Source organism: Neopsephotus bourkii, unplaced genomic scaffold, assembly GCF_033783945.1.
Source record: "Neopsephotus bourkii isolate Nb327-2 ecotype Australia unplaced genomic scaffold, CSIRO-AGI_Nbou_v1 NB_1760, whole genome shotgun sequence".
Classification (NCBI taxonomy): Eukaryota; Metazoa; Chordata; class Aves; order Psittaciformes; family Psittacidae; genus Neopsephotus; species Neopsephotus bourkii.
Genome location: NW_026902234.1, coordinates 9,988,722 through 10,004,896, shown reverse-complemented (window position 1 = coordinate 10,004,896; position 16,175 = coordinate 9,988,722). Strand labels below are relative to the sequence as shown.

Genomic DNA, 16,175 nt, shown 5'->3' with positions numbered 1-16,175 from the left:
CAGCTACCAAGCAACAGCACAATGCCATGCAAATGTGCATGCACATACAGGACTAGTCACTGTGATCACACCTGTTCTTCAGGGAAATTATACATTACTGTCTAACTGGCAACACAGAGGAGATTACACACTATTGCTGTCTTTCAGTGAGCCTCAAATGTTACTTACTATATATGCTAGCACTTCAACACTCCATAAAGTGTATTTTTCAGGTGAGCCTCTATAAAGTCATAAGCAATCTTTACATTAATTTATCCATGCTTTGGATCAGGCACATAATAACTAAGGATTAAAAACTTGTTTTAAATACAGACTCTTGCAACCTAAGGGATGCATCCTACCCAAATTTGTGTGGAAACTGCAAATACAATCTAAACCAGTAATCCTGGTTTCCACTGTAGCAGACAGAGATGCAGGGAGGAAATTCATGCTACTTTGTAACTTGCATTTGAAAGATGTGGGAACATCTTTCCCTTGCCGGTTCTGCACACTGCTGCTGGTTCTCCAGAGCACCTGGTCGACTGACTAACCCCAAATGTTCACATGCTGGCCAGCTAAATGCAGTTGAGACAAACGTAAGTGTAAAAAAAAAACAACAAACAAAACAACAAGAAAATATTTCCTTTGGAAAAGCTGCAAGAGGAAAACCAGCCTTTCCAACAGCTGGCACCAAGGCAATTGCTCAGTTGAACTTGGCCTTTCAAGGCTGCCACTCTTGACCCCCTACATACATACACACAAAAAACTTTAAAAATAGCCACATGCCAGACAACAGACACACAAATAAAACATATCTGAACTTTGGGGTCACTACACACTCTTCTAAAAACTCAAGGGATGCTAGTGATTTCCATGTATACACAGATCACTTCTAAGCAAACACTAAGAAACTACAACAAAAAAAACAAAGAGTTGTGAAACCCTTATAACCACAAGCCCTAATTTATCACATCAGTCACTACACCCACTTCAAACTGCCATTACACACACCAACATAACATTAAAATTTCCACAAACTCTGATGAAGTACATAATGACCAATACACAACGCACCTAGACAGAGAAAACATATGGACAACCAGTACAAAAGCATACTGTACCTCAACTAATGGTGGGGGGGGGGGGGGGGGGAAGGAGAGGGGGGAGAAAAGAAGACTCCAGATACAGCCATTTCTCTAGGTGTTTATTACTTTAAAAGAAACATATTAATGGGGTTTTAGAGAAAACCCAATATAAACAGAAAATACCCCACTATGTTGCCATTGAACTGCTGAATAGGGAGAAGTTAGATTACATACACAAACTCTAGCTTAATTTTTCTGTGGATGCTTGCTGTGTTTCAACTGATAAACTGCTTCAGCATTCCAGTGTAATTAATGCTATTTAAAAATAATAGTAAATCAAGTATAAAGAAACCCATGTTATTCTCTCTTTATTAAATAAAACAAAACCACCACATAAAACATGTCCTAATACTCAGACATTCCTTTATCCATTTTACTTACAAGCAAATGTTAGCCTCTGTAGCTATCTTGAAAGAAATCAAGCAATCAGAAGCAATCATCAACCTAAGCACTTCCTCTGCCTTGAGCAATGACTGTACTGGTTCATTTTAGAACAAACCCACCATTCAACTTGGTCTATAACAATTTATCTTAAATGACTCAAAGCAACCATGACATTCTTTCTAGGAGCAGTATAGCTAAACACTAAGTATAAAGCAAAATAAAAGTCTAATAGATGCTATACATTTTAATAATCTATCTGCTTGTAAAAAGCTGACATCCATATAATAAACATAATTTAAACTATCAAAGGCTTCATTTAATTTTAGATAACTTCAGCTTACATTTTACATTTCACAAGTGGCACTTCAAGGTTCAGACCTAACTATTTTGGTTTGGTTAGCTGTAAAATGCAACCTGAGAGAAAATAAGTTGATTTCACAAGGTTGGGGGAAAAAAAAATTTTCCAAAAAACCCCACAAAAACAAAACAAAACAAACCCAAAAAAACCCACCCAACCTAAAAAATCCTCAAACCCTCAAATTTTTAATTCTAAGCATAAGAGGTAAAAAAATTAAATATACACATATAAATATAAAATCAAACTATGTAAGGTATTAGGGTATTAGTTCTTTCTGCTGTTAATTTTAATGTTCTTGCAGAATTTACCACTTTATTCAAAAAAAGAACTTTAAAAGATGTATAGTTTTCTAACACAGCATACAGTTCTTCTAGTACTTTTAAGAAGCCATTTTAAAATGAATACATGTTTTGTTAAAAAGACAAACATTCTCATGCTACTCTGAGAACCAAAACTTCAGGACAGTTGGCATATTAGAGAAGGGGGAGGGAACCCTTAATAATTCATTGTGCGAAAGTAATCCCAAAGAAAAACAATACAAGGGTTATGTCTTCAATAATCTAAAATGCCATTAGAAAGACACAGAAGAGATTTCTTAAGATAGGCTTTTTATTGTTTAGCTGCAATCATAAAACCCTCACAAAAGAAGAGCTAATTGACAAGGCAAGGGAGGGGGGTGTCATTATTATCAAAAATCACCTTATTACGATCTTAAGTAGATGTATTACAGATTTTGACTTTAAATAAATCAAGACAAAAGAAACTAACACAGGCGGAAAACAACCCTCAAGTTCTTTTGCACCATTACACAGAGCATCTGTTCAATTTTAGAAAACTAGATCAACTGCTAGAAACATTCACAAGTTACAGAGTATTTTGTTAACAGAAAACAAAATTAAAGATAACCCACCCAAGTCTGGTGTCTTCTATTAAGCAAAAATTCCCTATTACACACCCACTAAATTTAATGGGAATTTTACTTAAGAATTTCAGGATTACACAAAGAGCAAAATCTTGACCCCACCAGAGACAAAACTCCCATTTGACTTCAATAGAACTAAGATCCACCATAAAAAGTCACATAATTACTAAGTGTAATCTGTCATAAATATACTGGAATAAATAATTTACACTATATGAGAAAAATTACTGTAAATTTCTCCATAAATAATGAAAACCATACACAGTTCATATGTTTTTTAAGCAGAAAAAGCAGTCATCATTTAAGAACAAAGGCTAATTACCAGCAAGTAACAAGTCTGAACCAACCAGTAACAGCATTACTTTATTTACACATCAGATGATGGCAAGTGTTTCTCCAATTCTTAAACATTTGCACACTTTCAGAACACAGTAAAACTGAACAAACCAGTAATTTCAAGCAACCTTCTAATTGTTCTGTTTTGACAGCAGTTGTGGATGCACTCATTTGCTCTTGCCATGACAGAATAACACGGACAGATATTTCCAAAAGCACAGCACTCCCTACCACAGAGGCAAGTTACTGATAGCAGAGAAACAAGCTACACGGGAAAGCCAGCCACCTTTAAATAATACAAATAATTTACCTTAGAACACCCACATGAAAACACATCTACTACTACAGATCCTCAGGCACATTTCAAACTGTGTTTTTTACATGTATTTTACACAAATCATTAATTTGCTGAGGTGATTACAAGGAGTCTGTTTGTATTCCCTGCATCTCTGACATTCTCCTGTTCTAAATATTAAAATGTATGTGAATTTTCCAATGTTTTACAATCGCTAGAAACCTCTCTTGGGTTCTGAAGAAGTTCTGAAGAATTAAAGCTTCTCACTTTGCTAATATAGTTAAAAACAAAATTTGAAAAAGTGCAAACAACAAAGTAAACAATGCTGATTATATATATAAGCTATCTCTTGTGCAAACCATTTTTACAAAATTACATTCTCTCAAATCTACCTGAATTACTACTGTGTTAAAATGATCTTGCCTATGCTCAAAATACAATTTTCTTTAAATTGCATATGTTTTCCTCTGTAAAACATGGCATTCTTTGTAGTCTCCCAAATCACAATGTTCGAAATTCAAATACGCTGGTAGAATACTCAGTGATCTTTTTACGGAGTGGAGACAGTCCTTCTGTAAACAAACCTTGGTGTGAAATCCCAATGAAAACCAAAAGAGAAACTAGGACACCTGCAGAAGTCAATGACTCAATTCAGCTTACACCAATCGAGTCCTTTGTGATACATTTCTCCTTCCCCCATGCTATGGCTTTTCCAGTTTGCCTGCCACAGGTGCAACTAACCTGACCCCTTGATTTTGGTGCCTAATACTGTGTGATGCTGGGGTGAGGCTTCTCCTCCCCGCGTTGGCTTTGTTGCTCCCCAAGTCCCCCAACCCTGAGTATACCCAGCAGGCATGCACACTTCTTAGGGAACAGGGTGGTGGAGAAGCCAGCCTTGCCTCCTACAGAGAGAGGAAATTTCAACCAGCTTCTTTCCCTGCACCACTCCTTGATGTGTTCTGTGTTTAAAAGCTTACGGGAAAGAGGAGAAATAAACAGGCATGCAGATTAAATATTAAAATAAAGCAAGCCTATAACCACCCTTCAACAAATTCATAGCAGAACTAAATCCCCTCCTCTGTACACCACCGTGTACCAAATTAACATGGCCGTGTTTACTGCATTCTCCTTTTTACTGGGTGGGAAAGAAAGTAGGAAGGAAGGAGGGAGGGAAGGAAGGACAGCAGCCAGTTGCCCCTGCTTATCCCACCCACTGTCTCCTTCGCTCCTGCTTTTTGCTCATCCACTCCAGGTTTTCTTTGTAGCCGGTGCCCGCCGCCCCTTCTCCCCCCCTCCTTAAGGTCAGCAGTTTGGGGAATGTTGTGGAAATAGCTCTTTCCCAACCTGGGCCTCGGTTTGCAGTTGGGGCTGTAGGTAGCTGAAGAAAAACTCCTCGTTTCTGTGAAAAAACAAATTTCAGTTTGCAAAGCAAAGGGCACAATCATTTCTGGGTGCCCGGGGCACCAGCCCAAGGCTAAGCACCCACATCAGTCCGGGTCAAGCCCAAAATCAACCCCAGCAAAACTAAAAGCAACAGACTCAAAGTAATGCTCTGCCCTCAGCCCTTCCAGTCCATCATAGTAAGCGTCCATCATCCTCACAAACTGACACTGCATTCAGCAATCCGCTCGCCTTAATTAGGTGCAAAGCTTGCTCTGCAAACGGTGTCTCTCTCTCTCTTTCTCTCTCTCTCTCTCATCTTTTCCATCTTCCTGTACTTCCTATCAAAAGAGAAAATATTTTCTTCTTCAAAATCAACTAGCTACTCAGAACACAGAAGAAAAAAAACAAACTGCGAGTGGTTCTTACAAACTGTCGCTGTTGGGCTGTTATTGGTGCCCCCCATCAGCACCATGACTACAGCAGCAAGGACTATCCACCTCTAAGAAGCTATGTTTCCTGGAGTATGTCACCTTACTAGCTAGCCCCGTGAACATACAGCACATCTATGAATGCATACAGGGTCGAAGTACCATGTCTTGCATAAATTCAAGAGCAAAGAGAATCCCTACAGCGTCTCATCATTCTAATCCTTAACAGGCTGGCTCTTTAGTGCCTTCCTCAACCAGCCCCCAGCTGCACACAAATTCTCACTCCCTGAAAGAAGGCAGGTTGCTATTTTGGGAGTGTGTGCATATTTCTTTGTTTCTTTCTTTTTTCTTTTTTTTTTTTTTTTTTTTCTTCACAGCGTAACTGGCACCTCCACAAAGGAACAGCTACATAATTAAAATCTAAATTCTCTCTCACCCTAAACTCCCCATTTCTTTGGTTTGCTTTTGCCTTGAAACACTCGTCACTTGCAGTGGTATAAAAGCAAAACAAACCAAGTGGTCATTCATGCTGGGGCTCAGCTGACAGCTGGGACACAGTTACAGCCCACCATAGAGCAGGCCTTGAAGGGAAATGTGTGAATGTGCGATGCAACATGCAACAGCTCATGCATATAGTGACTTCTGGAAAGAATTATTACTTATTTTTAATTCACGTTCCATGCTCACCATGATTTACTATTGATACTTTTGCAAGAGATATTTCCAAACCTAAATATTAAATTTATCCTTCCCATTTTGGCATGATTGACCTTCCCAGCAAGAGAGCTAATGACTTAATTTGGGTTTTTTTTGTTTGGTTTTTTTTTTGGGGGGGGGGGGCTAAGTCATTTTACATTTTAAAATAGTATTAGAAGCTGCATTAACATAAACTATTTTGGTCATATTTTCCAAACACTTTCCAAAATCTTACATAAGAAAACTCTGAAGTACAGCCCAAACATAGTAACTGTGTAAACATTAGTCTCTATTGGGGTATCCAAAAGTATACACTTGTAGTAATAATAGCACAGCAGAACTCAAATGTGAAGAAATATCCTAAAATTAAACTTTTTCTCATGTAAAGAGCCAGTGAGTTCCTCCAAGACTGTTTATTACAGGACATATTGGAGGAAAAAGAGATTTTTAAGGAAGCAAGGAGGGAGAGGGCTCTACCCAACAAAACACAACCCTGCAGTGAGGAACAAACACTAAGCACAAACACGCATGGCAGGCACTGTCAGATGTAGCTACTCACCTTTCACAGCACTTGCTTCTTTAAGGTTGTGAGACAGAAAGTCTATGCTGGCATAGGCGCTCATCTCCACCCGGTTGATGCCACCGTTCAGGACATGCCTGGTTTTCGACCTGGCTTTGTCACAGTTTGCCAGGGTCCCATCCACCACATCAATGGCAATGTAGTTGAGGCCATTCTGGAAGCCAGCCGAGGTCTCCCGGCACATGGGGCTGCTACCCTGCTCCTCCTCCAGGCCTTCGCTTTTCCTGAGGGACACATTCTCCACGGAGGCCGAGTTGTGCCTTTTGGGGTTGTGTGCGAAGGAGGGGGACACAGGGGTCACAGTGGTGGTGGAGGCAAAAGTTTCCGAGCTGTGCCTCCTGCGCCCCTGCGGATCTGCCCGGATGACCTTAGCCCCCCGATTTGGGTCTGGGGGAGGGCTGGAGAGAATGAAAGCCTCCACCCCAGAGAGAGTGAGCCTCTTCACCCCCGCCGTGGGGCTGGTGACCCGGGCACTTTCTGGCTTCTGAACGATGGGTTGGGGTGGGGTGGTTGCCATGCCAAAGGTCATCTCGGTGTAATCCCCACCATCGGACGGGCTGGATGAACAAGCTACCCCCACAGCCGCCTTCAGGTAGCGCCCCTCAGGCTGGCTGGTGCTGGAGGAGGAGCCTGGTGAAAGCGCTTCAAGGGAGCCCACCGAGACCATGCCGGACTGCGAGGGCGACTGTGACCCAAAGTCAATGTTCATGTAGTCAGAGAGAGGGGAGCGCCTCTGCCCCGTGCCTGAGCCCAGGGAGGAGGCCGGGCTGTCCGCAGGCAGTGACGGGGGAGAATAAACGGCAGCATCCCCAAAGTCGATGTTGATGTATTCACCGGGGCTCTTGGGCTCGGGCGGTAGAGGGTGCTCGTTCATGCTAGGCAGCATCGTCCGCAAAGTCTCCAAAGAGAGGCGGCTGGGCCGGACCGCCCGCTGGCACCGCTGGCTCAGGAAGCTCTCGGTCCGGCTGTGCCGCAGGGGCGAAGGCACCGTGTGGCTGGAGGGGGCGAAGGTGCTGGCAGGCAACTGGCCCACTCCACACACCACCTCCTCCGGGATCGTCCTCCCTGGGGAGTTCATGAAGACATACTGGTCACAGTCCTTCACCAGGCCCTGGCTCTTGTAAGAGCGGGGTAAGGAGCTGTACGAATAGCAGCCTGGCTTGGGGGGCTCACTGGAACCGTGTCCCGGAGGGGCAAAGAAGAAGTCCGGGGGAGTGAGGGAGGGAGCCTGGGGCCCATTTTGGGGGTCCCGAGGGGACATGTTGATATAGTCACCGTTACTCAGCCTCCCATCCGAGCTCTCCACAGACAGCTTGGAGCCACACCACATCCGCATGTACCCGCTATCATCAGGGGAGCTCTCCCCGGGTGAGCTGGTCTTATAGCTGCTCCTGTTCCCGGGGGACCCGCCACCCGCCCCCGCCCGGGGCTGCAGGATCTGCTTGGGAGCAGACACGCTGGTGGGGCTCATAGGCATATAATCATCGCAACCCCGGCCTCCCTGCCCTAAGGCTGCTGCCACGCCGGGGGTCATAGGCATGTAGCCGTCGTCATCTCCCCCTCCTCCTCCCCCCCCTGCCGGCGGCCCCAGGTTGGTGCTGCTGCTGCCGGAACTGCGGTGGGAGCCGATCTCGATGTCCCCATAGTCCTCGGGGTAGGGGGTGTAGGTCACTTTGGGGGAAGCCGGAGCTTGACAGGAAGGGAAGAGGCGGCCGGCACTGCCGGCGAAGGTAGCCCGCATCAGTGTGTACTCGTCGAGGGAAGCAGAGGAGACCTGCGGCGGGGCTGGCCGCTGCCGGCACGGGGTGGTCAGGGAGTAAGTACGTTTCCGATGGCCCCTGTCGGCCGCGGCGTCGGGGCCGGGCCGGTAGCAAAGGCGGCCGCTCGGGGGGCGCTCCATCGCCATGTAGCCGTAGAGATCGGTGCCGCCCCCTGGGTCTCGCACCGGCGGGGTCTCGGCCACCGACTCGGGGGTGTTGCTGCGGTTGCTGGCGGTGGAGGAGGAGGAGAAGGGCCGCAGGTCGCCGCCCGGACTGGAGCCGTACTCGTCGAAGGACATGAAGCCGGCGTCGCTGGGGGAGCCGGAGACAGAGGCGCTGCCGCTCGATGGGCGCTGTGGGTGATGCGGGTGGGCAGCCTCGGAGCCGAGGCCGCTGCTGGAAGAGAGGCTAATGGGGCTGGTGGCAGAGGGGGGCGAGTGAGATGCAGGCATGGACATGGAGCGGCTGCTCTGCAGGCCCCCGCCGCTGGCCAGCACCGGCAGCAGCTTCCCCGCCTGCCGGCCCCCGCCGCCGCTGCTAAGCGTGTGCGAGCGGCTGAGCGGGGTCCGCACGGGGCCCGGGCTCATGGGGCTGCCGGCCACAGAGCCCACCCGGCAGCCGTCGCCCTCGCTGGCCGTCCGCACCCGGCACGGCGTGCACTTGGTGCCGGCGCCGGCGGCGAGGCTGTCGGTGCGGGAGCGGCGGAGGAGGCCGGTCTGGCTAGGAGGCAGGTTGACCAGGTGGTGGTGCCGGCGGCCGGGCACGGTGATGGGGTGGGTGGATGAGGCACCGCTGCCGCCGGGCCCGGCAGCCCCCCCGGAGGAGGAAGAGGTGGAGGACTGGCTCTTGCTGCGGGGCCGGAACTCGGACAGCTCCTTCAGCGCCTTCATGGCCTCCAGAATGGTCTCGTGGATGTTCTGGGCCACCACCGAGTCGTCCGCCTGCATCCAGAGCTCGCCGGGGCCGGTGGCCGCCGAGCGCCCCACCTCGATGAAGAAGAAGCTGTCTGAGTGGCCGCAGCGGCGGATGTTCATCAGCTGCAGCGTGACCGAGGGCAGCTCGCAGTTGAGGCGCACGAAACCGATGGTGCGAGCTGAGAGGCAGAGCCGGTGAACGCCGGTAAGGTTTTTACTCTGCCCCAAGCCCTTGGGCTTCAGCGTCACCTGCCAGACCTCCCGGTAGGCAGCAGATGCCGGGGTGATCAGCCCGTAGTTGAGGTCCTCGCCGGCGGCGGCCAGGGAGGCAGCGGCCGCGCTGCAAGAAGCGGCGAAGGGGGAGGAGAGGTGGCGGTGGGGAGATCCCTGACCGGCCACCTTTCCCTCGTTAAGCAGGTCTGTGAGAGCCCGGTACCAGCCCTCCTGCTCCTGCTCGTTCTCTGCCGCCACGGCGAAGTACTCGTCCTTGGTGTAGAGGGCGATGAGGTACTTGTGCTTGGCGTCCGCCCGCTTGTTGATGTTGAGGCAGGAGTCCAGGGCGATCACCCGCTTGGGCGCCCCGGACTTGTTCCTCCATTTCTTCTCGCTCTCGTAGTACTCCAGCCGGGCGCCCCCCGCGCCAGCCGCCTCCTCCCCGCCGGGGCCCCGCAGCACAAAAAAGCGCTTGTGGCCATGCTTCTGCTTGCGCAGGTACCCGCACTTCCTCACGCCCTGGTTGTTGTTGTTGTTGTTATTCAGGTTGGGGCCGGGTGGGGAGCTCACGGGGGGCAACAGCCCCAGCACGGCGGGGCTCGCCATCCCCGACCCCACGGCGGCAATGCTGCCCGGCTCCTCTCGCTGCTGCTGCCGCTGCCGCCGAGCGGGGCTGGGGACCGAGCGCCGCGGGAAAAAAAAAAAAAGGAGAGAGAAAGGAGTAGAAGCGGGTAAAATAAAGTTATTCCTCCGCAGGAAGAGCACGGCTGCCAGGAGCCGCAGCAGGGTCCTCCGCTGTCGCCTCTAGGCAGCGGGTGCTGCCGGCGGCTGCCAGGCGTTCTCCCTGGCTCGAGTACCGGCGGCGGCGGCGCTGCCGCTCCCCGGCCGCTGCTGCTGGTGCTGCCGTCGCCGGCGGGAGTTTCGCCGTAAGTAACACATCGCGCACCGAGTGCCCCAACTAAAGAGCAAAACAACACGTGACAGCCGCCTCACCGAGACGCTCACACACCGAGACGGGGCGGAGCGCACCCGCAGCCGGCACCACCCCGCATTGGCCCCCACGCCGCGTAAAGGACGGCCCTGACCACCAATGGGGCGGCGGGGCGGGATCTCGGGTGCGAAGTGACGCAAAGCCATTGGGCAACTGGAGCCTCGCCCCCCCGCCCCCTTCCCGCCTCACCGCGGCGGACTCCCTCCCGCCCACAGCCTCCAGCCTGCTTCAAGCGGAGGGGCAGCGCCTTCCGTGGTCCCCCTTTCCTTTGCCGCTGCTTTCAGTGCACGGAGCCCCAAGTGTGCCGCGGGCGTGGCGGGGAGCGCCGGTTCACCCGGTGCTGTCCCTCGCCATCCATCGTAGCCCCGGCGGGCGGGACACGGGCGGGCACCGTGGCGGCCATCAGGTGCTGTCGCCCCCAGAGCAGAGCTTCCGGCCCGCGTGTGCGGCCGGCTCCCCCCCGCACACCCACACACACGCGTGTGTGCGTCAGCCCTCTTCGCACACACACGCAACGGCGGTTCCCCCGTACGCGCGCTCCTACACCTGGTGTGTCAGCCCGCGGCGCCCACGCGACCCCCGCCTCACGCAGCAGCATCATGTTGCTCCCCCGCCCCGAAACACCCGCGGAGCCGCCGCGTGTCGTGTGTAACCCCTCGGGTTACCGGCCGCTCCGCAGCAGGGAGGAACGCCACCCGAGGCGGGGGAGGGCGCGGGGATGACCGGCGCTGGGGATTAACGGAACACATCAGCTCATCCGGGGGTTTCGCGGTGGCGGTGGATGGGGGTAGCGCCCGTGTCTCCTCACGAAACCAGCGCGGCCGCGCTGAGGAGCACGGCGGAGGAGGCGGCCCCCGCTGCCACCCCTGCTCATTTTCCGTGGGGTGTGCGCGGGTTCCCGTGCTTGTTTACCCGGGACCCCTAGGACAGCCAGCCCGCCGGAACGATGGGAATGGCGGCGGACGGGAGGGGGGGGCGCGACCCACGGCAGCGGGGCCGGGGGACGGCGAGCGGGAAAGGGGCCGCAGCCAGGGCGGGGCAGGGGTCGCCCGTCGCATCCTCCTGTGCTGAGGGAGAGCGCGGCGCTGGGAAGCCCTGCTGTAGCCCCCCGGTGAGGGCAGCAGCGGCGCCCTCCTCACGAAGCTGGCAGCAATAATAACAGCCAGAGGCTGAAGGGAAGAGGCTGCACTGGAAACTTCCAGCCAGGGCTGTGTGTCACCGACATCGCCGGGAACGGCCAGGGGGAGCCCCTTCGCACATGCCGCCGAGAGGGAGAGTGAGGAGGGGGCCACACAAGAGTCCTTCCGCTCACTCCCGTTGTCTCCCCGCATGCCGCCGGGCACGCTTTCATTTGTTGATCTGCAATGAAACTGAAACAGCAGGGAAAAAAAACAAAAGAAAAGAAAACAAAAGAAAAAAAGGGGGGGGGGAGAGAGGATATAACAAAGGGGGGAAAGAAGGAAAAAGGAGGGGGGGGAATAAAAAAAGGGTGGGAAAAAAAAGGGCGAAAGTGAATCAACGCCTCCAGCTGTCGCTGTACGGGACTGGGACAGTGCCCATATCGGGGACCGGGGCGGACCACCCGCATCCCGCACGCCTGGCTAGCACCGCACGGCTCCGCTTTACTCTGTCCTTCCTGAACTTCACCGCGGTTTGGTACATAATGAACCATTTAGAAATCAATGGTTGTAACTGGGAGGGAGGGAAGGAGGGAGAGGGGGTGACTGGAAAAGACCAGTCCACTGTAAATACCAGTATGCTGCAATCGAGGAGCTTTGCTGGAAAGACCCCTCCCTTGGTCGTATGCGGGAATATTAACATTTACATGCAAGGTAGTAGTTACCTGTGGTTTTTTTTGTTTGACTATTTTTGGGGGGTGGAATGTGGAGAAGTTGGAGATCTGAGGCACAGACCCCTCCACCGGACCAAGAGAAGAGCAGCTGCCCCTGACTCAGGGGGTGACCTTGAGCAGGGTACCTGTGATCTGTCTGTACCTCTGCAACTCCTCACACACAGAAAAGGATGTTCACAGTCTACTGTCATAGAATAGTTAGGGTTGGAAAGGACCTTAAGATCATCCAGTTCCAACCCCCCTGCCATGGGCAGGGACACCTCCCACTAAACCATGCTACCCAAGGCTTTGTCCAACCTGGCCTTGAACACCGCCAGGGATGGAGCAGCACTGGTAATTACATTACTGTAATTACATTACTGTCCTGGTAGTGTTCCTCGATTTCTGTATCTGGAAAAATGCAGAGAATTGGTGAATGTAGGTTTAGATTATACGTAATGATTGCATAACAGATAGAATCACAAAATCATTTAGAATCACAGAATCATAAAATGGCTTGGGTGGGAAGGGACTTTAAAGATCTCCCAGTTCCAGCCACCCTGCAATGGACACTTTCCACCCATCCAACCTGGGTGTTGAGGCCAGCCATTCTTAATGAGGAAATGAGATCTCAGTGAGGAAAGTTTCGTGAAAACTTGTGAATAGTTGATTTTCTGTCTACAGCTGTAGTGGGCCAGCCTATCCACTCACGCCACTGAAGACATGAGGGGAGTGAGATACCTGAACTTGCCATACTGAGTGATCTGGGCCCATAAACACCAAAGGGAGTTTGTTACTCTTGACTCTGTGGGCAATACACATTTGATACACTGGCTACAGCAGCAGAACTAAGTTTGCAAGCAATTTCTAGGACAAAGGCACTAGGATAGACTAGAATTAAAGATTGGAATTCATACTTTTTATTTCTGTATGGCATTGATACAAGGAGCATTTTTAGCAGTTCATTTTTAGCAGTGGCTAATTCATAACAAGTATTATTTTTCCCATAATTATATTTGTTTGGTTGGGTTTTGTTGGTTTGTTTTGGTTTGTTATGGGGAGGGGGTTTGGGGGTGTTTATTTTTTTGGGGGTGTTTGTTTTTTGTTGTGTGTTTTTGTTTGTTTGTTTGTTTGTTTGTTTTTGAAACATAACTGGGTTACAGAGCAAAAGAAGTGGGACTCAGGTGTGCCTAAAATACAGATTAAAAAGTACTATTGTTTCATGACTGACACTCTTGAACAAATGACCCCAGCTTACACAGGTGACCTGTCTTACTCGGAATTTTCTCTGAACTCCTCTGAATTGCTTTTCAAAACTATCTCTCCTAGAAATTTTTTCCATTTTTTTTAAATGTAATTACAGGGACATTTAATTGAAATGAAAGCATTAACACCACTTGTCCATCCCACCTCTCAGCTACAGGTCTCTGTTTCTACAGGCTGGCGTGTCTTATGCTTCAGCCATTCCTATGCAACACGTAGCATCTTAGCTTTAATTTCTGACATAAGTGGGTTTTCAGTGATGCAGCAGGTTGTGAATTTGGACAGTTAGCTGGAGCATAGCACATGCTCTCTTGGTTCACCAGGTAATTTCAGGCAGAACATAGCAGGAGATAAATCAGGGCACTAGCATCTTCAGTAACTGCAATAGATTTGCCAGAGGATGTTTGCTTAAATGATCTCCACAGAGTAATTCCATCATGATGAAAGAAAAAGTTATCTCTTTTTACTTCTCCTGTTCCCTTTCTTCTGCTGTATCATCCTGCCCCATCTCTATTTCACCACATTGATCTTGGAATTCGAGGTCTCTGCTGAGAATGTGTTCCTAGTATATGAAGTAGACTAACAAAGCAGTGCTAATACTAGCGCTTTTCCTGGCTGCAAAACTATGCTTTTGCCAGCATACCTAGCTTCAGCCACCTCCTTTTCCTCCAAGAAAAATAAACTATGCTGGGTAATGTCCAGATTTATCAAAATATACTGTTGATGTGAGGGGTATTTGCTGTCACTTATATCAATCACAAAATATTACCTCTGTCCACCCTGAAGTGGCAGAGGCATGCCTAGAAAATGATAGACTATGCTTATGAAAATTATGAAGTTTAGTCTTAATATATCAAACAGAGCTTTGCCAGAAAAAATAAATAAAATAAAATAATTTCATTTATGTATAAATGCATCTAAACTTTATTGTTTGATTAATGGATTATATGGATGAATGATAAACAGTGACCAGTAACAATATTTTGCAGGCAACAAACTCCTCAAAGCCATCAGTGAATTTTGCTTGGAAATACTATTCACCTGAACAGTAGCTAAATGATTGGACAAAAGTATTACCTTTAGGGGCATCCAGTTGGTTTTAGTTACCTGTGGGAGCTTCATTCTACAAGCCGAGCACCCACAGGATCTAGGGATCTTTTCCACCACATTAGGGGGATTGGAGCACCAGGTCCTGTGAATATGCAGCTGTATTTAAACACTGCCCAAAGCCTCATCCAGGCTATGTATAAAACACTTTCTGAGAGGCTGGATGCATGAGTAGATTGAATTTCATAATCCTTTAAAAATGAATTTTTGTTTGTTCTTAGCCTAAATCTCAGTTTGAAATACCTTTCAGTTTCAGGATAAGGAGTAACAGTTGAAAGGGATGTTTGGCTTGGCTGTTGCCTTCTACCTGTTGCCAGGATCAGAGAGCTGGTGCTAGGGAAGCCATGGGAAAAAAGTGTAGAGGAAGATTATGTGCGTCAGCAGCACTTTCTTGTACTATCAGGAGTACAGTTATCTGTCCCAACAAACTAGAGTGATTTATATTTTAATGTCCTTGAACTTCTACAGGTGAAGGCAGTTTATTCCCTTGTACATTTATTTGCATACTTCCGATACAGTGTCATTCTGGTTATACATTTCATAACCTTACTGTAAGAGCTCTGCCATCAACTTCTTTCTCTCTCACCTTCCTCAGTTCCTTTGAGTGCTCATGTGCCACGACTGCTACCCCCCAGTTGTGAAGTCTGTGTTATGTGGAGGGGAGGACTGACAGCCTTTCCAGATGGTTTTATAAAATAGTGTGTCAATGTAGTAACTCCTAACAGCATGGATTATCCCTCTTATAGTGAGAGTAGTTCTAAGGGCTACAGTTGCCCTATTCCCTTAATTTGGGGCTGGCAATTTTCTGAAAACAATTATGAGTGTCTTTGTACATGAGAGAAAGGTATTCAGAAACCATAGACTCTGAAAATACTTATTTTAAAAGTAAAAAATACTTGTCTGTGGAATTACTTGCCTGAGTGCCCAGAGACTCTGAGGTTGCCCCATCCCTGGCAGTGTTCAGCCCAGGTTGGATGGGACATTGAGCAACATGGTCTGGTGGAAGGTGTTCCTGACCATTGCAAGGTGGTTGGAACTGGATGATCTTTAAGGTCCCTTCCAACCCAAGCCATTAATATGATTTGATGAATATCACCCCAGAGAATTTCCAGAGAATTCCAATTTAAATAAATTGGGGTTATAGTTATGTAGCTTTGTGCATATTCAGTAATTCTTGAGGCTAATAACACTTCTATTAATTATTTTAAATAGATACTGCAAATGATGTTATTAGCTTGTACAAGCTTACATGGGAGGGGAATAAAGCTGAGAAAACCTAAAACATTCTTTATTTCCAGTTTATTTTTTTTTGAGAAAGATTTGGGATATTCTTCTGCATTTAGATAATTTCTTCCTCAAAACTTGTATTTCAAGTTCATAACCCTGCAGCCCATAAGCTGGAGAAAACACTGAGTAAAAGATCTTGGACCTGAAGAGGAAGATAGTTCCTCCTTGTGTGGCAGGTGTACCCCAAAAAAGGCCTTTTTGGAAACACGCGTTGGTCCAGCAGCGTGTCCCAAGGCATCCGGTGCCCCGGGCTACAGACTTGGATCACACGGGGATTCCTCGGTCCAGCCCCCGCCCGCGCGG

At 48.8% G+C, this 16,175-nt stretch overlaps 1 protein-coding gene across 3 annotated transcripts in view; it reads right to left on the bottom strand.

Annotated features, from left to right (window-relative positions):
- The window catches only part of IRS2 (insulin receptor substrate 2), a 29,080-nt gene extending 18,709 nt beyond the window's left edge, over window positions 1-10,371 (bottom strand). Inside the window, exons 1-2 of one of the 3 annotated variants that reach the window (XM_061377698.1) lie at window positions 6,486-10,371; window positions 2,458-4,818 (exon numbers count right to left, since the gene is read on the bottom strand). In XM_061377698.1, coding sequence (XP_061233682.1) covers window positions 4,535-4,818; window positions 6,486-9,999 — 3,798 coding nt within the window. In that variant the 5' untranslated portion in view covers window positions 10,000-10,371 and the 3' untranslated portion in view covers window positions 2,458-4,534. Of the gene's footprint in view, window positions 1-2,457; window positions 5,141-6,485 lie in introns of those variants that run through there. The other 2 variants (XM_061377699.1, XM_061377700.1) reach the window with 2 other exon arrangements.
- Window positions 10,372-16,175: the final 5,804 nt, after the last annotated feature.